The sequence below is a fragment of the Rattus norvegicus genome, chromosome 16, assembly GCF_036323735.1.
Source record: "Rattus norvegicus strain BN/NHsdMcwi chromosome 16, GRCr8, whole genome shotgun sequence".
NCBI lineage: Eukaryota > Metazoa > Chordata > Mammalia > Rodentia > Muridae > Rattus > Rattus norvegicus.
Genome location: NC_086034.1, coordinates 82,554,981 through 82,577,961, shown reverse-complemented (window position 1 = coordinate 82,577,961; position 22,981 = coordinate 82,554,981). Strand labels below are relative to the sequence as shown.

The 22,981-nt window shown below is 51.3% G+C and overlaps 1 protein-coding gene across 1 annotated transcript in view; it reads right to left on the bottom strand.

Moving 5' to 3' along the window:
- Positions 1-20,406, bottom strand: part of Rasa3 (RAS p21 protein activator 3) — a 113,972-nt gene extending 93,566 nt beyond the window's left edge. The window contains 1 exon segment of the mRNA NM_031574.1: positions 20,339-20,406. Within this exon segment, the coding sequence (NP_113762.1) occupies positions 20,339-20,393 (55 nt within the window). The 5' untranslated portion in view covers positions 20,394-20,406.
- Between the last annotated feature and the right edge of the window lie 2,575 nt (positions 20,407-22,981).

Sequence of the window (22,981 nt, the reverse complement as noted above, 5' to 3'; positions counted from 1 at the left end):
CATCTTCATTTTAATCTTTCTCTAAATGATTCTTTCCCCAATACCGGTTCTTTTTTTAGCTCCCAGAACCAGAGCCTTCAACCAGTGGAGACTATCACTTACTGTCCAACATCAATCGTCTATGAATTAAAATAACTGGACTTACAGGACATCCCCAGCACTGATGTCCGCCAGCCCATCTAATAAATGACCTCCTGGGTTCCAAACCTGACTAAGGACTGCAAATTCCACCAAGCCCAGGAAAAAGGAAGGCAGAAGGCAGAAAAGTCAATATGTATAAGAAGACAGTGCCATGGTTACACTGGAGCTCACACCAGCGGACACAGTGCTCTGTCAAAAGTGTCCCAGTGGAGAAGGGTTTTCTGCATCTTGCCTGTTGCACAAGCTTTGGGGTCTGATCTTCCCACCCTTCGACCAGCAGGAAGAGAACGTGGCACGTGTCCTTTCTCCCTTCCTTCTCCCCAAATCCAGTGTGAGACTCCGGACGGTTTCCTTGACATTTTGTTACATACCTTCTCAGGTGGACTCTGGGCCCCAGTTTTAAAGAACCCCTGTCTCCTCTCCTATCACCACCCATAGCACCCAGTCAGCATAAAAGGTACAAAGCCTAGGACAGAAGCAGCAAAAGCCGGTATGAGCAAGTTGCAGTTAACAGGTTTCAGTAACGTAGGCTAGATCATTGGCCATTATGGAAGGGCTCACATTACAGATGCCCTGTCCAACAGAACAGAGGCCCTGGGTCCTCAGAAACAGGAGCCTGTACCATGGAAGGACCTTCATCCCAAAGTAGAAGACGGCGCTCAGAACAGAGAGGAGCTGCTCCAAGCCTCAGTTTCCCCAACAGTAAATAGATCAATTTTGCTTGCTTGCTTAGGTCTCCAGGGACATACTGTGCACGAAATGAACAACCTTGCCCCCTCCAACTGCAGCTGGCAGAGTTCCAACAACATAGGTTGTGAGATAGGAATGGGCTACGCATCCCTCCGGCCAGCACCGCATGTGAGTATTAGAGTCAAGGGATACTCCAAGGTGGTAGAATATCAGCTCTGTGGACAACACAGAGGTACCCCATGTCCTTGTGCTCAGGATGTCCTTCCTGCAAAGCTCTGGTCCACTGGCTTCTACACAGTGACATTCCACTGTCACAGGGCAATGTCCCAGGGCAGCAGAGCCAGCAGCCTAGGCAGATCTCCCCCAACCCAATGCAAAATAATGGCCTCGGGGTAGTGGGGTACTGGGACACAGATGTTCTGGGTTGCAAAAAGACCCCCTACCTCCACCTCCAACCGTTGTGACCTTAGGTTAAGTCAAAAATCCCAAGGGTTTCCCAAGGAAGTAATGAGATTAGTAAAACTCTAGATTTCAGGCCAAAGGGTTTCACTCTGATAAACAGGCTCCCAGGTTCTCAAGACCTTGTCTTGGTGACAGTGCAGTTTGACTTGATATTCAGCCCATACCCACCATGTGAGCTCCCTCAAAGGCTAGAGCTAGAGAACCCAAAGAAGCTCTATTTGGGGGAGGTGTCATAAGCAGAAGGAGCACTTCAATAGAAGCAAGGACTTTTCCTTCCTTTACCCACCAGGATCAGAGACATCAACAGAGGTTTGAAAGCTTGATTTTAGTCAATGTTCACACACTTGCCCTCCAAGGAAGAGAACAAGACGATAAAACCAGCGGACGCGAGGCTGGCTTAGAAACTCCAATTTCACCTTTCTATGGTTAGGATGGTATGAGGATAGAGACATCTAGGCTGATGACCCAAATACCTCTTACGGCCCATAGCTAGTGTGACAGAGTAAGAAATAGAACCGAAGAACACATCTTACTCATCCTCTGCCCATCGAAAACAAAAACAAAAACAAAATACAACAACAACAATAACCGAAAACACTTGTAGGTCCTTGTCCAAACAGAACGAGGGCCTTCAGATCTCTGCAAGCACCTTCCTGGCCACACTCAAGATTAGCATGTGGCTAGGTCATGCATGGATTTAGAGGGTGCTTTAGAGGGGTCTCCCCTCAACACAAGCTGGGAATACTGTACAGGTTCAACCTGAAAATACACAAGATGTCCCCTGTAAGTGGAGCTCAAACCACCCAGTGAACACATTCCAGCTCTCAGACACCCACAGACAAAGACCAGTCCTCCAAAAGAAAGTGAGGGTCGGGCTTACTACACCGGCACCGCAGTGTGGAACTACAGCTCCATATTTTTAAACTCTGCTTTTCTGCATTCCCCTAAACTGTCTACAGTGATCATACAAACCTTACCCACCAACACCCCATACGCATACGTAAAAGTACGGCAAAGACCTAGAGCAGCAGTTGCCAGGAACCTGCGGATGATACAAGCAGAACAGGATTTAGGGGGAACTCAGGGTAGAAACCTGAGGAAAGAGAAGAGAGACTTGCTTTGCTGCTCTCTGCTTCCCCCTCTCACCCGATCCCACATCGGCTCTCCGAAAGTTCTCAACAGGAGCCAGACCCAGCCCGGCTCAGGGATTTGGGGAGCTAACTCTGCTTTGGGGCTGTTTAAGGGGTCTCCGGTAGCTCTGATATTAGGCAAGGGGTCTTGAGTTGTCCCTGAGGTTCCTCACTAGACTAAAGAAATCCCGTCCTGGTACCCTCACAGTCACACCCCTGCACGTCTCTGCCTGTTGTAAGCCCTCTGCCCTGCAAGCACCACAGAGCAAGCAGCACACACAGCGTAAAATGAGGGAGGCCAAGCTGTGAGTACACGTCTGGCACTGGCCCCTGCACGGATACCAGCTCACTTGGGCACTAAAGAGGAAGAGTCCCCTCTGGGAAGACCTGAGCGTGTTTTGCAATAACTTTATCTCACCACTATCCGTGTCCCACAAGCTGAGCTCTGCTAAGCACACTGGTCTTAGAGAGAGAAAAAAAAATGGTGTCATGTGATTTAGAAGTGTGTGCTGGCTTCACATACTGGTCACGTGGCAAGGAGCTCACACAGGATGGCAAGGAGCTCACGCCATAGTAGCAAAGGGCTTATACCAGGGCCGCCCACCTCTTACACAGACTAAAATAAATGGCTTCACCCCCCCCCACCAGCCCAAGAATCTTTGTGCTTCCGGCTACAAATCTCTGCAGCCAGAATCCCAACCAAAACTTTGAAGAATTGTTGGCCCACAGAAGAAGGTTCTGTTTTTCCCGATCCTTTGATTATCCGAGTTTTGCTTTCCCTTCATAGCTAAGGACAACTGGGGCCCAGAGCCTACAGAGCAGGGCACGGGACCTTCCCTCAAAAAGTTTAGGCTCTGACACAGCCAAGGTCAAGTCTCATGATCACAAGACATGGAGGGTTGGGGATTTAGCTCAGTGGTAGAGCGCTTGTCTAGCAAGCACAAGGCCCTGGGTTCGGTCCCCAGCTCCGAAAAAAAAAAAAAGAAAAAAGAAGAGAAAAAGAAAAAAAAAAAAGACATGGAGCAGCCTCCCTTAGCCGTGGTATGAATGTGGATGGAGAGAAAAACATTCCTTCTATCACCAGAAATATTAGTGAGTCAAGAAAAAGAAATGGTCCGAATCCAACATAAAAACAGAAACCAGTGGCACAAACCCTGGAGAATCAGGAGCTGAGCAGCATGGAGCCCGGACCCCTGCTCTCAGGCTGCAAGCTTCCCTGCATCTAGACTCTAGTGCTGGAGTCAGCAAGATAGATGGAAGCCCCAAGTCAATTATTGTGTCTGCAATGCAAGATAAAAATGGCTTTTTACGTGTGTGTGTGTGTGTGTGTGTGTGTGTGTGCGTGTGTGTGTGTGCGCGCGCGCGTGTGAAAGAGAGCGGGCGAGCGAGCGAGTGAGCGAGCAAGCGAGAGAGAGAGAGAGAGAGGTCTAATCATGTATGAGCATGCATGTGGAGAACTAAAGTCAACACCAGGCATCTTCCTCGATCCCTAACCATGACACTTTATGAGACAGTGTCTCTCACTGAATCTGGAGGTCATCAATTCTACCAGACTAGGAAACCAGTGAGCCCCAGAGGTCCTCCTTCAGCCAACCCTGTGATTACAGATGTCTCCTACTGTGCGCAGACGTTATTTTATTTTTATTAAAGATAGATTTTTTTCATACAATATATGATGATCGTGGTTTCCCCTCCCAACTCCTCCCAGTTCCTCATCCAAATCCATAGCCCTTCCTTCTCCTCCCACCTCTCATCGAAACACAAACAGGCACTAAAATCATAAGGTAAATTAAAAACAAAACGGATAGGAAAAAAGTCAAAGCCCAGGGCACACACGTGGACATTGAGATACATACATGCTCACACGCAGAAAGTCCATGTGAGCTGAACTGGGGACCATAGCAGATAAGCAAAAAGGCTCTAAGGTAAAAAGAAAAATAAAGGGGCTGGGGATTTAGCTCAGTGGTAGAGCGCTTACCTAGGAAGCGCAAGGCCCTGGGTTCGGTCCCCAGCTCTGAAAAAAAAAAAGAACCAAAAAAAAAAAAAAAAAGAAAAAGAAAAAGAAAGGTTCAAACAAAGCATTGTGAGACCGATAAACAAACAAACAAACAAAAACAGAACAAAACATCCTCCGAAATACCGCTGAGTTTGTTTTGTGTTAGCCATCTGCTGGCCATGGGGCCTGCCCTTAAGTGTGGTTTATATCCTGTATACTCGACAGGACTCCACTGGAGAAAACTCGTTCTTTCCTTGTGAGCAGTTATCAATTGGAGGTCACTTCTGGATCGTGTATAGGGCTTGTGCCCACCTCTCCTCTCAGCTCTAGGATCCATCTGGCTTAGTCCTGTGCAGGCCCCCAGCATGCTGCCGCTGTCTCTGTACGTTCATGTGTGTGTGAGTCCTAGCGTGTACAGAAGGTCTTGGTGTCCTCCATCCTCATCGACTCATACCAGTCTTCCCTTCCCACCTTCTCTTCCACAGGGTTCCCTGAGCTGTGAGCGGAGGGTTTAGACAGAGACATCCCATGGAGGATTGTGTGCTCCAAGGTCTCTCACTCTCCTGTGCCCCGACTTTACATGGGTGCTAAAGACCAGTCCTTATTCTTGCATGGCAAGCACTTTTTTGACTGAGCCATCTCTCCAAACATGGCTCTTTAGATTCCAAAAATAACCTTATCAAAAAGACACTCCATAGCATCTGAAAATTATATGCAACCCAAATGTCAGTGTCCATAAATAAGGATCCACAGACATACAGTCACACTTCCCTGGTGACACACGGTCTGCTTACTTAGAGCAAGTGTCCCAGGCAGCTCAGCCATTTGAGGGTCTACACAGAAACATTACCACTCGAATTGAACACATTTGCATCTGTCTTGTGCTTGCTGGAGGGTGGGGGAATCCCCTGGCGAGCCCTTTATCTATGTGGATGAAATTCTAGCCCAGACTAGGACCTGTACGCAGTGATCAAGCCTTGAGCCAAGAGTGTGTGTGCACTATGCACACTGACATCATTATTGTCTGGGCTGCAGGAACCACCAAGACTAGCACCTGCTGATGCCATCCACGGCTGGACCACGGACTGCGTTATACTGGCTGATGCCTTCACAGAGGAAATGCCGCCTCCTACCCACTGGGCATCCAGCCTCTCAGAGTACCACGCCAATGCAGATTGCCTTTTATCCCAAACAACTTCTAACTGCATAGCTCCTCTAAGCCCCTATTTGTAGCAAATCAGCCATCGGGGACGAGCTACAGATGAGTTTCCATGAGCTTCATCAAGCCACGTGGAGTCATTCCAGCACAACTCAGAATAGCATGTCTCTCCTGTAGGTATTAAAGGAAAAGGGTAGATCCCTCCTCTTACTCCAAAGAGAAGTGAGAGGTGGAGGGTGCTCAGATAAGATGGGAGGGGGCATAGAGACACTGGGAAGCCCTAAGACCGCAGAGTGGCCATGCTATGGTAATAGCTGACACACTACAACAGAGGGCAGGAATCAGAATACAAGTGATTCTTCTTAAGTTTTTTTTTTTATTGTCTGAGTATTCTGTCTGTATGTCTGTCCATCTGCATACCAGAAGAGAGCATCAGGCCCCTTTATAGATGGTTGTGAGCCACCATGTGGGTGCTGGGAACAGGACTTCCGGAAGAGCAGCCAGTGCAATTATCCGCTGACCCATCTCACCAGCCCCATGAGTGATTCTTGGTGGTCGCTCATCCTAAAGCCCCACACCTCCATGACCCCAGGCTCCCTTCTCTCTGCATTCTCCTATAAGGCTGTTCGCTCCACTTTCAAGGAGCACTGGCAGCCACGCATGGAGACTCGGGGTTGGAGGGATCCTGCACAGGCACCAGCCACAGGCAGACATGCTGGGAAGGGAGCACACCAGCAATGGTGTCCCCTGCCAGCAATGGTGTCCCTCTTAAGGAGGTAAGGAAGCAAGGCAGAGCACTGCTGCATTTCTTCCCCATGACCAAGCTGCTCCTTGAGAGTAAGAGAAGCCGAAAAAGAGACACAGACCCAGCTTAGAAAATAGTTGATGTCAGATACCCACGAGCTCATTAAACACCATAAATCCTTAACCTGCATTTCCAGGCTCCAAGCGGACAGTGAACCCAGCTCCCTGAGTGGAGGAGACAGCCCTTGTCTTCAGCGAGCTGACTGGTGTGGTACTATTACAAAGTCAAACCACTAACTTATCTGTAGTGCTTAAATGAACTTCCTCTAGCCATGTGCCTTCTATTCTGGATTTCCTGAGGTTTCCTTTATTAGACACAGTCCAAAACTATCTGGGAAAGAGCTAAGGGACATTACGCATTTGAGGGTAAGGGAGAAGGGGCCAGGAAGAGTCAGCAATTCCCAGCTCTGACAGCCTGCATGCATGAACTCCGCCTGTTAAAAACTGGCCATTTGCTTGCTAAGACCTCCGTGAACCCAGATCTTATTTTACCCTGAAAAAAATATAATAGTTTGTTCTTGTGGCCTTCAAGCCATGTGGGACACACCGCCTCCCACGCTCCTCCCGTGTCGACTTCTCAGTAGCCCTACTTCCAAATGCATCAATGATGAAATGCCCCAGCTTGCCCCAGGAGAGTTAGGGTCACGAGTCAGAGAGATTCCTGGTATTTCTGGAGTCGAAGCGTCAAGAGCAGGTCACCCAGTCCTCATGGGCTACAGATCTGGGCAGGAAAGACAAGTCCCAGGGACAGGCTGCCACAGGGTGCACAGAGCCAAGGTCTGGCAAACCCAGAATCCCCTCAGATCCCCCGAAGCCTTCCCTGTAGGTGGGCAAGGCACTGTATTCCTGCCTGTGGGCGATGATGTGTGCCCCTGTAGAGGAGTGTTCCTGGGTGTCCTGGTTGAGCCATCAAGGTAAGCTTGCTGAGTGCTGGACTGGCAAACGAATACACCTTGACAGAAAGCAAGCAGGAATCTCAGAGTACAACACTGGGACCCAGTACCAAAAGTTGACCTTGCCTTCCACACGGGCTATGTGGCATGCAGGACCTGCTCTAAGCTAGGCCCGATTTGAGAAGACTCTTACATTCTGCCAAATAAAGTGTGTTCCCTGTCCATCGCCTCACAGAGGTGGACTTTGCTCGGTTCTGGACGTTCCTGCTGCTGTAGGCTGCACTCGAGGCGTGTGTTAGCGTACCATGGATGGATGGTGTGAAGAAGCAGAACTGTTTGCTTCCTAGCCAAGAATGGACAAGAAGAAGGCACTCAGGGCCCCGTCATCCTTCATTCCCAACTACCCAAGGATCTGTCCTCCCACAGCACCAACCTAGAGACCAAGCCTCTGATACACAGGCCTTAGGGACGCTACTACATAGCACATTGCATCTGTCGATATGATGACATGCGTGGCTGAGATGCCGACAGGATAGCCCGGGAAATAGAGCTAAGGGCTGTGCTAAGTGGCTTGGGCTACACACACTCAAGGGCTTCCTTCGGCTTCAGTACCCTATAGCAACTGTTTCTCACCAGTGTCCGGGAGCCCAGTCACAGCCTCTGGGGAAGCTGCCTTGGTAGACAGCTCCACGTCCCACCTCTGGACTTCAATGTTCTATGAGCACTGCACAAAGGCACGAGACCACATTAAGGTCAGCATTTCATGGTAGGTCAGAGCACACCACAGAGGACATCTGAACATGGCCGGCTAACGTAGGACACATAGGCTTTGCATGGTTGGCAGGACAGGCTCTTGGTTTATGGAGGCCTCATAAACACCTAACCCTCCCACCCCAAGCCCCCACATGGTGCCCACTCACCAAGAAAACTCTGTACTCTTAGGAAGATTTTCGGCCGGTTACACACAGCCCAGGCCTTGGCGCACCCTATGACCCTGAGCAGACACTGACTCTCACCAAACCCCCGCGTGGCTCCTGGGTGAGATAAAAGACCAGAAGAGAGCAGTGACAACATCGGGTTCAACTTATCCTGTGCCCACAGGGAGTGGCACTTCACAAACTGCTCAACCCGCGACGTTACTAGGAAGGAACACTTGCAGTTCTCACTGTGTGGTCATAAGCCAAGGCGTGGGAAGCTCAAGGAACACAGGGAGGTCGTCCAGCTGGTACACCTCATACACCTCTATCCCCGGGGTCCACACCCAGGACGGCAAAGCATCAGTTACACAGCCTTTTCCCCAGCAAGACCTGCAAAGAGATCTTTGCTCCCTGCTCCCAAGACATGACTGACAGTAATGTGATACTCTATTTCCTGAGGAAGGGGCGGGAGTCAGGCACATTCTTGGTGTTCACCAGACATTCAACAATGTCCCCAGAGCAGCCCTCTTCCCATCATGCTTTTCGAAAATGTAATCAAACAAGGGCTTCGCCTCAGCACCCCGGGGCTCATGGATGCCCATGTAACAAGCAAGAGTCCCGGCCATCACCAAGTGACCCTGGGTGGATGAAACCCCTGCATCAAAGAAAGACTGCCCCTCTTCCTTCCAGACTTGGTGGGATGGTAGTCAGCGCAGAGGGCACCGCTGATTTTGTTGTGCACTAGACTAACCTGCTCTCGGTTTGGGAAGAAGGTGACAGGTGCTAAAGGACAAGACAGCAAACAGCCCTCTCCTCCGGGTTTTCAGTCTGACATGACAGAAGCCATAGCTTTCTCAGCCACGTGCAGCAAAACTGGGGGTAACAGGGCACCTTAGAGCCAGCAGGTAGGAATGATGGATCTCTATGGCTACACCAGCTCATGGTCAGAGAGAACAAGGTCCTGGGGAAATTAGGCATAAAATTTTTGCAACCTACTTTTACTAAAGGTTCAACCTCTCCAGAAGAGGTGGAAGAGAAATTTATTAGGATGTGGGGGAAGTGGACCTGTTCAGCAATTTGGGGGTGAGCTTGATCTTCTTGGGCAGCAGTTCAGCCCTGTAGCAAACACCAGATATGATTCAGCAGCTGCAGACCAGGCCTCTAGGCAGGCAGACACCAGGCATTGAACCAGCAGCTACAGTCCAGTCCTTTCAGCAAGCAGACACCAGGCAATCGTAGCTCAATCCTGAAGAAACCACCAGGCTCACCAACGGCCTAAGGCGAGGCCTCCGAGGCAGCAAGCTGTCGCAGGAACCTCACGAGCTGTTCTTGGGGGAGCTTTTCTTAGTGGCAGCATTACCACAAGTTGAGCTCAATAAAGTTATACAAAGCGAACCGATCTATGCATGTCTTTAGCAAAGAATACCGAGGCAGAGCAAACCACACCAAAGCTCGGGGCACTTCTGCCTGTGGGGATCATACGTACACTCCGTCATTCTTTCACTGTTTGCTGTATCCCACTGTGGGGTCCATATATAATCCTTCATCAAGCTTCCTTTCACCTGTGTCTGCTTCAGGAAAGCAGCCTTTCACGTGCCTGCTTTAGCGAGACATCCTTTCACCTGTGTGCCCCACCAAACCGTCATTTGACGTAACTAACGTTTCAAAGAAACTAGAAGTTTCCGCCTCACCCCAGAGTTTCGTCCACGCCCTCTTGGTCTCCCTCTGAGTCCCCTCTTTGATGTCCACTCAGGAAGAAGGGCTGTCCTACACTCTTCATTTGCCCTGATGGCAAGGGCCGTGCAAACGGAGGAGACATCTTAGCGGGGAGACAAAGCTCAAGCCATGGTGCTTGTGGGCAGCCTCCTGATGATGTCAGAACCTCCCCAGGCCACACCTGCCCTGCATTCCCTAGGTAGCCAGCCAGCCGTTCTGAAACGCACCAGAATCCAAACATAGAAAGCTACAGCTGCAACCCTGCCCATCCTACTCCAAACCGGGGCAGCTGATCTGCCTCGAGACCCTGCCTGGCCCACCAGCTTCCAGACCCTCGCAGTCTAAGCCTCTGGACCCTTACCCAGATGCCCCACTTCCGCTCTGCTAGAGCAGCAACAGAACCACAGCAGACTGTTCTTCTGTTCACAACACTGCTAGGTGTGGTGTACCTACAGGGATGCTGTAGTCCAGCCCTGAGATGGTTGGCCTCCGTGGAGTGGGAGCTGGGGCTGGGGTGTGGGGGTGAGGTACACTATTGACCGTGACAACCATGAGAAATAAGCAAGGTGTGCTTGAATCGCCCTGTGGGTGTCCTCCACCTGCCAGACCCTCCTGACATGCTCCCACCAGCCCTCTGGAGAAAATTCTCGGGTACAGGAAGGAGACAGGAAAGGAGGAAAAACTGTCCCCACAGAAGTCATGAAATACACCTCATGAACAAAATTTTTAAACCAAGACACTGGGCAAAACACAGTGAATTTTTTTTCTTCGTTCCACGTGACCCTTCATTTCCAGTCAGGACAGGCACAAACACATTCTTGGGTTCCAATCCTGAGAAGCTCTCTCCAAACACTGAGCACAGGGCTGCTGGAAGCAGGAAGTGATGGAGAGCAAAAGGAATGTCACAGATTCCAGATGGATGGGACCAGCTGGGGCGCGGGGCAGCCGCACTAATGTCTCAGATGTTGCCTGCAGGACTCCTCAAGGGAACTACTGCAGTACAACCACAGCCCAAGAATAGCCAGAGGCCTGTGCATCCAGCACAGCTCACAGAGGCCGGGTGTCTGGGTGGGGCCTTCATTCATCTTCTGGTAAGAGTCCACCTGACCCAGGAGTCTGTACCATCGCTGCCTGAAATGACCTACAGGCAGAAACTGCCCATGAGCCACCCAAAATTACTGTCAGAACCCAGTGATCTGCAGGCAACTGTTCCCTGCTTCTCACCAACAGGCTATGGCTCGTACCTGCCTGGGACCCCTGGTCCTGGCTTACCTACTGAAGTTCTGCTCATGGCTTCCTTCACAGGGCTAAGGATTCAGGTTTGCCCTACAGTCACCCTGGGTCTCACTACGGCTTCCTGAGCACGCCGCTTAGAAGACCTGGTCTGGGCTCCTGCCTGACAGAGGCCACCTAAGAGAAGAGCTCAGAAACCAACAGGAGGAATCCCACAAGAAAAATGCTAAGCTGCAGGGGGCCAAGACACACGAGTGTGCCACACAAATATAAAATATGTACAAACCCAAAAGGATTGTGGGAAAAGATCTCATAGTGTGGGCAGTGGAAGGAGAAGCAGGTGCATCCAAGCACCGAAGTCATAGTATCGGAGGCGAGCCGTCTGAAGGCTCTCCCACTGCCAGTGGGAAAGCCCCGCCCATGCAGGTGACAGGAAGAATAAGGACTCTGTGAAAATCAGGACTACTTTAAACTCTGCAAATGTCACAGTGCCAGGACTGACCCGTTCTTCTTGTTAGGAATCCTGGGGAAAAGTACAAATCGACATAAACCAGGCTGAGTGCCCCAACCCTCCACACAACTATCACACTGTGCATACTGGGGCATGCCAGTCTGCCCTGCAGGTGGCCCCAGGGTATGCACGAGTGTATACACACACACACACACACACACACACACACACGTAACTATATCGTAAGATGACACCTTACAATGGCCCTTTGCGCTAACCTGGATGCTAGCCTCGGGAGGACAGATCAGTTCTCCCTCCCCACCTCCCACCTCAACGGTGTCCAGTGTCCGAGACCTCCAGCTGTACACACAAGCACAGGGCACAGTTCCAGCCCTTAGGACTCTGCTTTCCAGGGCAGAGGAAGTACCCTATTGTGTGTTCCCTAGGTCAACGGCTTTACTGATCTGATGATTGCTACTCAAGAAGATAGCCTTGACACTCAGGAATGGATCTCTACCGTGTCCCTGCAGGCTGGGGGCCAGCAGCCTGCTTCCTTCTTCCTGCGCCCAGCCTAGGCCCAGGCTCAAAGGCTGTGTAGCAGAACTGCATCTCTCTTCAGGGAGCCGGCTGAGGCTGCTGCACAGACGAAAATTTGGCACCGACTCTGAATCCAGCAGCACAGTTTTGGAGATCAGCCACGGGGGACACGAGGTAGTATCCTCTCCAGGCTTCGTGGTGGCCTCGCTTTCCCAGAATCCCATCCTGCAGCAGTCTGCCTGCACTGAGGGCTTCAGGCCAGCTCAGCAAGCCTCCCTGAGGAGGCTAAGTATGCCCTCTGCAGCTCTGAGGGTCTGGAATTCCCCGGCTCAGCCCTCACCCCCGAAGGCCATGGGAAAACCAGCCCTTTCACAGCATCCATCCCGTCCTCGAGACAACAGTCCAGGCTGACCAGGGCCTTTGGGGCCTACACGCGGGTGAATTTTCCGGAAGCGTCTCATGTTCCTGGACTAATGCTAAAAGCTCTGTGCCCCAGTCTGACCCCAGCCTTGGAAAATCCCAAGTTAGCCAGAGCCAAAACAAAGCAGATGCCCAGAGTCTCTGGGTCTTGGGACCGAGAGACCTCCTCTCCCCGAACTGTGCACTCCACCCAATTTCTGCCTGCCAAAGCCATGCTTTCTTCTCCAGATGGGTTTTCCTGGCACAGGGCGGCAGGAGAGTGAACGTCGCTCCTCCTGGGAATGGGTAAGAGGGGAAGATCAAGCACCCTGGAAGCCAGGGCTTCTTAGCGGTCACGTTTCGTGATGCTGGTCTGAGCTTTTCACCAGACAAGATGTTGCCCAGCCAGGGTAGGGTTTGCAAACGGCCATCCCAGACACCGACCCCTCAGCTCTCTCTGCTTCATGCCTTCTGCCAACACCAACGCTGGTCACGGTGAAGACTATGCTCCACGGACTAGTCCCATGATGGCTGCTTCTAATAGGTGCTGAGAAGGGAGAGCATTGCTGGGAGGCTATCCACTCCCAATTGGGAGACAAGCCCACGAGGGCCAGTCCTTGCCAATCATGAAGACTCCCAGGCACTGTAAAAGCAGATGCTTACCATGGAACAACTTAGCCGGAGACTACCTGGCCTCTCTGAGCCTTAGATAAAACGTGAGAAGCACCTTTTGGGACCATAACCACCCTCCACATGGATCTGTGTGTCCTCAGCTCCTCGAAGCTCTAAGAGAAGTGGCTGCCACTGGGGCACCATCATGGTGGGCCCGGCATCAAAGCAAACCCCAAGAGTTGACTTGGCAAGAGAAGGAGGGCCTTAATATGAACCCCCTTTCAGATATGAAAGTGAATTCTTTCCTTAACAAGAACCCAAAGAGAATACTGACTAACAGTCTCCAACCATAAGAAGAGCTTCAGTGTTATGGGATCATCCCTTGGAGCTTCCTCACAGTGAAGAGAGACCAACAGGGAGGGACAACCCCAGGAAACATGACATAGTGCATGATGGCCCATAGACAACTTCCGCTGTCCCTCAGTGAATGCTCCACGATATTCCGCCCTTTCAAATAGCTAAGTTTCCAATCTGTCCATTCGATTGCTGGCTATGGCGGTGGGCAGAGAGCCCCTCTGTAGGTAATCACCGTCTTGTCAGGGTGAGGGCGTTTCAGTTGTGCAGATGTCTCACCAGCACAGCCTGCTACCCTGACAGGCACCTACAGAAGGGCAGCCGTGACCCATGAGGTCCCTCCCAGCCCAACACGATAACCATGCATCACTCACTGTGGACCTTCCGTGAGCCAGCCAGCGCCTACAAGTCATAGATACGTCTGGGTTTTGACACAACCTACCTACATGGGCTTTCTGCCCACAGGGAGGCCCCATCTACTCACCACGTTAGAAACTCCAGGCAACTCATCTGTGCCCAATGTTGTATGCACTACCAGTCAATACCTCACACCATCAGAGGCAGGGTGGGACACTGGAACCCATGGATGCATGGTATCCTCTCTTCAAGGGCAAGGGCAAAGTCATCTCTCTTCACACTGCTACCCCTACCTGCTAATCAGAAGTCCAGCCCTCTCTTATTTAAGCACTGCTTAGGCCGAACTCTAATTTGCTACAAATTAACAGAGCCAACAGCTTTGACTTATTCAGGAAACGCTGGCTGCCTCTGTTCATGATGCTTGGGTCCTGGTGTATCTGCCCTCACCAAGCTGGGTTCAGAGAAGGATCAGACTCCACTCAGATAAATAAATGTCACTTCATCTAAAACTGCAGAGTTATCAAGAACCAGCCGCTACCCTATCTTGAGGTTCTGGTTCCAAGAATGGAGCCATCACTTCCTCTCTTCATTGGCCGTCTGGGGCTCTGGTCCTAAAACTCAGTCAGCCCACATCCAAGGTCATTCAGCCACCTGGACCCTCAAAGGCCATTTGCAGAAGTCCTTTTTTTGTTTGTTTGGTTTCTTTTGTTTTTTTTTTGTTTTGTTTTGTTTTTGTTTTGTTTTTGTTTTGTTTTGTTTTTTGCATTCCACAAACAAAACTATCAGCTTCCACCTCACCGGTGGCCACCTGGGAAATGGAGTACGTCCATCTTGCTAAATATTTTCACACTCACACTTCAACGTCGCTTGCCCTCAGCCAGCTGCAGCGAACTCCTCGGTGTGTGTACGCATGTGCGGCTTATGTATTCAGATACACAATCGGTTTGTGGGGAATCAAATCAAAATACTTTCTGCCTCTCAGGTAACGAGCGCCACAGGACATCACTTTGGGGCCACTGCGTGTCACCTCAGACTGTCCCCCTTACTCAGCCTTTCAACTCCTCGAAGATCAAGTCCTGCACCTATTGGTCAGTGAGTGTCAGAGCTGGTCAGCCTTCACTGAAGTCAGCTTAGCCCTGATAGCTACAGCATGGACCGGTGCCCCTGTCACCCCCTCAACACCAGCTGCCTCCTCCCTCCAAAGCTCCTCCTCAGCCCTCCACTAGCCATCAATCAAAACTAAGACCGGAGTGGAAAGTAAGTAGCCTTGTGAACACTGGCAGAGGTGACACAGGCTGGGTATCACACACACACACACACACACACACACACACACACACACACACACTCTCTTTCTCTCTCTCTCTCTCTCTCTCTCTCTCTCTCTCTCTCTCTCTCCCTCTCTCCCTCTCTCTCTCTTTCTCTCTCTCTCCCTTCATGGACATCCATCTCATGAGGCTGTGAGAATTTATTATTAACAAGATACACTCAGAGGTTTGGTGCACCTGCAGCTATTCCAGAGAACCTGAGATCAGTTTCCAGCACTGCTGAACAGTTCACAACTGCCGGCAATGCCAACTCTAGGGAATCTAATACCCTCTTCTGGCCTCTGCAGGTATGGTGTGCATGTACACACATACATACACACACACACACACACACACACACACACACACACACTAGTAAAAAAAAAGAAATCTTTAAAATGAACGAGACAAAGGGGCACTAAACCCTCACTTGAAATCTGCGTCTTTTGCCCACCATAGTCAACACCCCGGCAGGGAACAGCCTGGAACAGCAGGATGAAGCGGTCCAACCTGAGCTCCCCTAGCTTCCACAGGTACAGCCCAGATCTGCACATTAGTCCCAGGCAGTTAAAAATACCACAGGCAGCTGAGCTGAGCTCGGTTAATGGAATACCCAAGTTAATTTTAGCATGAGAGAGCTCAAGAGAATCTAAAGTCTCTCATGCCAAGGACCACATTTGGCCCACGTGGCATCTTCTTAAAGCCAGATCCAGAAAATACTGTACACACAAAGGCTACGGTCATGACTCACAAAACACCTCTTCTCTCGGAACCTAGCCTTGGCCAGCCATGACAACTATGTTAGCCCCATAAAGCACAACTGCCCCCTGCAGGTCCATGGCCTGCTGTGACCCACAGCAGACCTGGTGTCAACATACTGTGGCCAGTGGAGATGACAACTTTGCTCAATGGGCTAACTGGAGCCCTGAGCTGCCAACCCTTAATCTAGGGCTTTGGCACCTGCTGCCTCCTCATGGCTGACCAGGCAGGCATACCCCTGTTGCTCCCATCTTTCACGTCTACACATTCTCATTTCACTGGCTCCTCCTGCTTCTGGTTAGATTTTTGTTGTCAGCAAAAAGGCAAGGGTGAGCACTGAGGAAGAGCACAGACAGCACTGAGGGAGAGCACTGGGGGAGAGCACTGACAGACAGCACTAAGGGAGAGCACTGAGGGAGGGCACTGGGGAGAGCACTGAGGGAGGGCACTGAGGGAGGGCACTGAGGGAGAGCACTGAGGGAGAGCACTGAGGGAGGGCACTGGGGGAGAGCACTGAGGAAGGGCACTGGGGGAGAGTACTGAGGGAGAGCATTGAGGGAGGACACTGAGGGAAAGTACTGACAGACAGCACTGAGGGAGACCACTGAGGGAGGGCACTGAGGGAGAGCACTGAGGGAGAGTATTGAGGGAGGACACTGAGGGAAAACACTGACAGACAGCACTGAGGGAGGGCACTGAGGGAGAGCACTGGGGTAGAGCACTGAGGAAGGGCACTGGGGGAGAGCACAGAGGGAGAGCACTGAGGGAGAGCATTGAGGGAGGACACTGAGGGAAAGTACTGACAGACAGCACTGAGGGAGACCACTGAGGGAGGGCACTGAGGGAGAGCACTGGGAGAGAGCACTGGCAGACACACTGACAGAGGGCATTGAGGGAGAGCACTGAGGGAGAGCACTGAAAGACAGCACTGAGGGAGAACACTGAGGGAGAGCACTGAGGGAGGGCAATGGGGGAAAGCACTGAGAGAGGGCACTGAGGGCAGGAAACCAGCCCTAGTCCACAGCAACCCAGCCCTGCTCAATGGGAGGAGCTACCATTTATGTGCCCTGCTTGTCCCTGTCTCCACAACCACACTCTAACTTTAGGGCCAGAACATAGAGCCTCAGTGAGGACGCAGAGAGGCTGCTGTGCTGTTCGGGCAGAAAGACTGGAGTCACCAAGAGTCCAGGGGGAAAGCAACAAACAGAGCCTGGCTTCCTGGGGGCTCAGAGAGCTCACTAGAGACCTCGACAGAAAGAAAATGAACAAAGCCATTTCTAACAGTGCAAGAGAACATTTCTGGCCTGGGAATTCAAAGCCAGAATTTTAAATTTTTATTTATTACCTGACAGCTGATAATTAGCTCTATGCATCAATGTTTTTTTTTATCAAGGGAGCACTTTTAAAAAATAATAAATATTGTGAGAAAGGAAAACATGACTGGGAAGTAAAGCTATATTGCAACCCTAGAGATCACCAGGCCCAAAATAGCATTGCTGGGCAGATGAGCCCTGGCCACAGCTATTTGCCCAATCACAGGCAAGCGCTGGCTCTAGAGAGTTGGGCTACACACTTCCTCAATACAGCGGCCTCAAGGAAGCGTGGGTCAGTCCCATGTGATGGCTGAAGACGGTTTAACAAAGCAGTAATTGTTACCAAAGACACTTAGCGATTCTCACCGCACGGAAGAACACATCTAAATAACCACGCAAATTTCAAACGGAGAAGCAGCGGTCTCTTCAAGACAAGACCGGAGACGCTTTATTCGCGTTACTGTTAAGATACTTTACTTTTATGTGTCTTTGTCTTCTGTGTGAGCAGGATGTAGATGGGATGAGAAAGAGGAAGAACAGAGAGATTTCGCTTCTGGTGAAACCAAGTACTATCTTACATTCTACAGTCAAGAAGTAGAGGGCAGCCTCGTAATATCAGCCCCTTCCCTACGCTCCACACAGCAGTGGTAATGGTGTTTATCTGTATGTATGATTTTAGGGGCAATTGTCTCTCTTCCCTTCTTGGGAACTTCACTGGGTGGGGGCGGGGGGAGGGTGCTGACTAGGACAGATGACAGCCTTGTGTATTCCCACCGGATGCAGCCCCCACTTCGGACTCTTGCTTTATTCAGATGGGGAAATGGCTGTGACAAGAAAGAGGTTCATCTAGGTCACCCTGGAAGTCAGCTTGCCTGGAGACAAGGCTCAGAGGAGTGTACTCTGGTGTGTGTTGGGGGGGGGGCACAGAGACAGAGACAAAAACAGAGATGGAGAATCAGGGGGAGAAAGGGTCAAATACTTCTGCCCTCAAGTCAACAACAGTGTCACAACTAGTGACACTCAGGCAGATGCAAATCATAGAGTGGTAAGACCACAAACCAGAAATGGAAAGGAAAGCCCAAGAGGTCCCACCTCCATTACTAGACTTTAAATAAGGCACACCGGGAGCCTGACCACCCAATCCACCTGGCTAGGGGTCCTGATCTTCTGATGGGATTTCCCTGGGGACCCCAGTGATATCAGACAAGCAGGGCAGCCAAGAAACACCGAACCCAAACCAGTTGTTTCCTGAGCTCCAAAAAGCCAACCCAACACACATCTGTGCTCGGACACAGAAGGCAGGCTCTATATGCAGAGCTATGCTCCCTGCATACTCCATCCAGAGAGGCATGACCATCCCTCTTGAGCAGCCCTGCAGGTAAGGACCTCTGAGAAAAATGACGAGGAAAGATAAGACAAGGAACACTTAGAGAGCCAGTGGGAGCTTGGACATCTCTACCCAACCTCACTCACTGCCACCACATCTGTACATCTGAGAGCTGCCCAGGCCCCTATTCAGTCAGAGGCAATGAAGGCTCCAATCATACCCTTATTCAACGGCACAATGGAAGAGGGACCTTAGGACTTGTCCCCTCTGCCGATCCTCTAGTGAGGACCCTAATCCGGCAGACAGATTAGACTGTTGTCTTGGACACTTTGCTTGTGATAGTCCAGAAAAGAAATCCTCTTTGTTTGACTGGAACTAAAACCCTTCCCTGTGTGCACAGCAGCCGATGCTAGGACTGAGGCAAGCACACTGTACTGAGAGGGAAAGTCTCGGACCCTTGTTACCAACTGACCTGATTCTCCCCAACAGGATTCCACAACCTCCCCAGTCCCTGAGCAAAAGGGCACAGCACCCCTGGAGCCTGGTGGACTCACTTGGTCAGAGGCTCTGGCTGAAGGAAACTGAAGCCAGCCACCCTCACACAAGTGGTCTTTGCCCGCAGAGGACAGAAAGCAGCCTCTTTCCTGACAGCAATTCCAGGCATAAAAGCCAGAGAAATCCCTCCCATGCCCTCTGCTCCAGCCCAAACACCACATGCTATCCGCAGCGCTTCTGAACCAAAGATCAAACTGTCTCGGCGATGATTCAAAAGCAAAATAAAGCGGACAGGAAGCAACACGCTGATTGCGAGTAGCTGGCATTCTTCAGACAGCATCGAATGTCATCAACAACTGACACTGGGCTGTGACTGTTGCCACCCACTAGGGGCCTTTTCACATGGGAACAGGCCAGTAATGTGGGGCGCAGTTCAGAGGGAAAAGACTACAGGGACAGTGCACTAGGACCCAGAATTCCTTCCAAGAAAATTGGCCCCTGCCCAGTGCGTTAATGGCTTGATGTGTAACGGTCACTTCAGAAAACCACTGTAAGGAAGTAGACTCACACATCACTCACAAGATTAAAAAAAAACAAACAAACAAAAACAAAAAAACAACAACTGGGAAAGACGAAATCTCCAGGTTAAAAAAAAAATCAGGAAGTTCTCTCTAGATCACTTCAGTTCCACTTCACTCCCTGCCCCCAGCATTGCTGCTGAAGTCCCGACCAGCCTAGCGCAGCCTGAATGCCAGGCCTGCCGGCCACAGCTCCCACGGCCAGTTCTCAATGAAAGGAGGGGGAGGTGCTGGTGGCTCCATCACCACGCCTGCAGCGCGCAGACACACACACACACACACACACACACACACACACACACACACACACACACGAGTCGCGCGCGTGCACGGCCTCAAAACCTGCAGCAGGGTGAAGGGGCGCCCCCTCCTTGGGAAAGAAGTTCCTGCGCACGACTGCGACGGGGACACCGGGAGACTGACATCAGTAGACCCGATCCCTCAAGTGGGAGCACCCAGACGGATTCGCGCGTGCTCGTGCATGTAAACTCAGGCGCCCGAGATCCGGAGCGGTGCTGCAGGCTCACACGCAGACAACCACGCGTGCTCGCGCATACAAACAGACGCCCCCTGATGCAGGTTCCACCTCCCCCGCAGTGCCACGGAGAACCGGGCAGTCTGGGCGGGGAAACACGAGGAGCCGGTCCAGCTGGGCCGGATACTAGGAGCAGGGGTCTGGGGAGTTGCCCACGCCACCACGGTCCTCACCAATCTTGATCCTCACGCTCTGGAAGACCCGCAGTCCCTCTTCCTCCACCGCCATGCTGCTTGTCGACCTCGCCAACGCGCGAGGACCCGGCAGCGCGGCTGCAGAAGTGGGGACAAGACAGGGAAAGGAGCCGGCAGACGGAGCCGAGCGGCGGATGCCCCCGGAGCACCGCGCGCTACGGTCCGCGCTCTGCCCGGGTGCACCGCCTCGCGCCCTTCCATTGGCAGAGCTCGGGGGCGGGGCTGTGGGCGCCTTCCTCCGCCAGAGCCCCGATCTTCATTGGCTAAGGCTCTGCATGGGGTGGGGTAGTACGACTCCGCCCACTGTCAAACACTGCACCCCATTGGTCGGGTCTGTAAGGGGCGGAGTCGGACTCTAAGGCGGGATCGGAAGGGACTTGACTTGGAGTGCCCCCGAAGCGGTCCCTGTTCAAGGCCCCCGCTGGTCTGGTCTCTCTAGATCTGGGACAAAATAAAGCCATGAGTATTGATCTGTGTTTTAACTGCCAGGTCCCGTGAGTCCGACTCGCACTTAAATTTTAAAAAGCTATATTCAAGCAAAAGGTATGAAAGGAAAAGATTTCTTCTGGTCCCAGCTTCGGCAACTGAGAAAAGTGACACCTGCCGATCGCTCAGGAAAAATCAGAAGGTGATGCTCAGTCAAAGTGAGGTTCAAGTGACCCTGTGCCCAGCAGGCAGTCCCTGCTTGCCCTGTGGTGTACTTGAGCAATCTCCACGGGACCCTAGAATTTAGCATTCCAGGACCATCAAACCTGGTGCTTACTGGCAATTTGATTGGTGTGTGGAAAGAATACAGTGCTTCTGGGAGGTCTGAAAACCGAAATGGCATCGGCTGTGGAGTCGGGAGGCTAGATCATTGATACACCGTCTGAAAGGAGGGTGTAACACAAAAGCTCCTTGGTGCTGTCTGGTATCTCTCTCACCAGCAACCAGAGAACAGAAATACAGTGGATAGGTCAGCGTGCCCAGAAAGGTGCTGGAATTCCAGAGGCGCTGAATTAAAACCCTCCAGAAGCTGCTGTGTCATAGTCAGGCTCTGACTGGGAAGAGAGGGAGCCCCTCTAGGTTAACATATCAAAAAGCCTGAATTGCTGGCTCAGGAATTCAGCTCAGTGGTAGAGAACTTGGGTAGCAGGCACATGGCTGGACAGGTATGGAGTAGGGGGGCAGATGATACAAAATGACCAAAAGACTGCTTTAGCCCGGCTGCTGTCTTGAGATAAAGCTCCAGGAGCAAAACCAACTTGGAAAAAAAATGAATAAAAAGCCAGGAGGTGTTGGCATACACCTTTGTTCCCAGTGCAGGAGGCAGAGGCAGGCAGATCTCTGGGTTCAAGACCAGCCAGATCTACAGAGTAAGTTCCAAGACAGCCAGAAGTACACAGAAAACCCCTGTAGTAAACACACACACACACACACACACACACACACACACACACACACACAAAGACTTGGGGAGGAATTGGTTTATTTTCATCGGAGTTCATCATCAAGTCAGGGCAGGAACCTGGAGCGAGAACTGAAGCAGAAGCCACTGAGGAGTGCTGCTTACTGCCTTGTTTGTCTATTGGCTTGAGCAGCCTTCTTCCTCACCCAACTCAAGACTGGCACTTCGCACAGTAAGCTGGGTCTTCCCATATCAACCACCAGCGTCCTACGACCAGGAAATGCCCTACAGACTTTTCTACAGGAAATGTAATAGAACATTTGAGAACTTTCTCAATTGAGTTTCCTCTTCCCAGATAACCCTAGTTTGGGTCAAACTCACACGCATGCATACACTCATGCACACACACAAAACAAGGGGGGAGGGGAAGCCAAGAAAAACCTGAATTCCAGACTCCTCTGAATCAGTGGTCTTATTTCTCTGAATAAAACAGAGGGCTCTGTGCCTGAAACCTTGAGACCTCTATAGAATCCCACATAGCTGTTTGGACTTACTGGTCCCTTCCCTTGACCACATCAGCACTGCTTACCGCATGAGCACCGCTGCTTGGAGCCAGGCCTGAATGAAGGAGACAGGTGACCAGCAGACCTTCCAAGCCACTGAGTATGAGCTTCCAGAGGTAAGGCGAGACAGATCTAGATCTGAAGGACATGGAGCAGAGCAACTTGTTGAAATTTCGTTGACATCTACAGTAGGACCCAGCGCCCTAGCTAATACCCCGTGATCCTGGGACAGCCTGTTTTGAAGCTTTTAAAGACCGTAACACCACATTCAGTGAAGTAAGGCTGCCAAGCTGTCACAGCAGACAGCAGACAAGAGTGCTGAATCCTCAGAGAAGTGGGGAAGGCACACTCTGAGGCCACGCTGGCGATGCTCTGTTACAAGTCGCAAGGGTTAAAGACACAGTTGTGAGATGCTCGGGGACAGACGTCCATAGAAGGACTAGACCAGGTAGGACCTGGCTGCTGCAGTGTTGGGCCTGACAGTGGCGAGGACGGGGGCAGAAACGGAACCGGGCAGAAACGGAACCAGGGGCTGACAGAGAAAAGCTAACCATCGGCATCAAGGAGGTCATAGTAGCATCATGACCACCAGGACGGGAGAATCGGAAGAGACAAACACTCTGGGGAGAAGACTGACTCTGGCTTAATTAATGAAACTGAAAGGAATCAAAC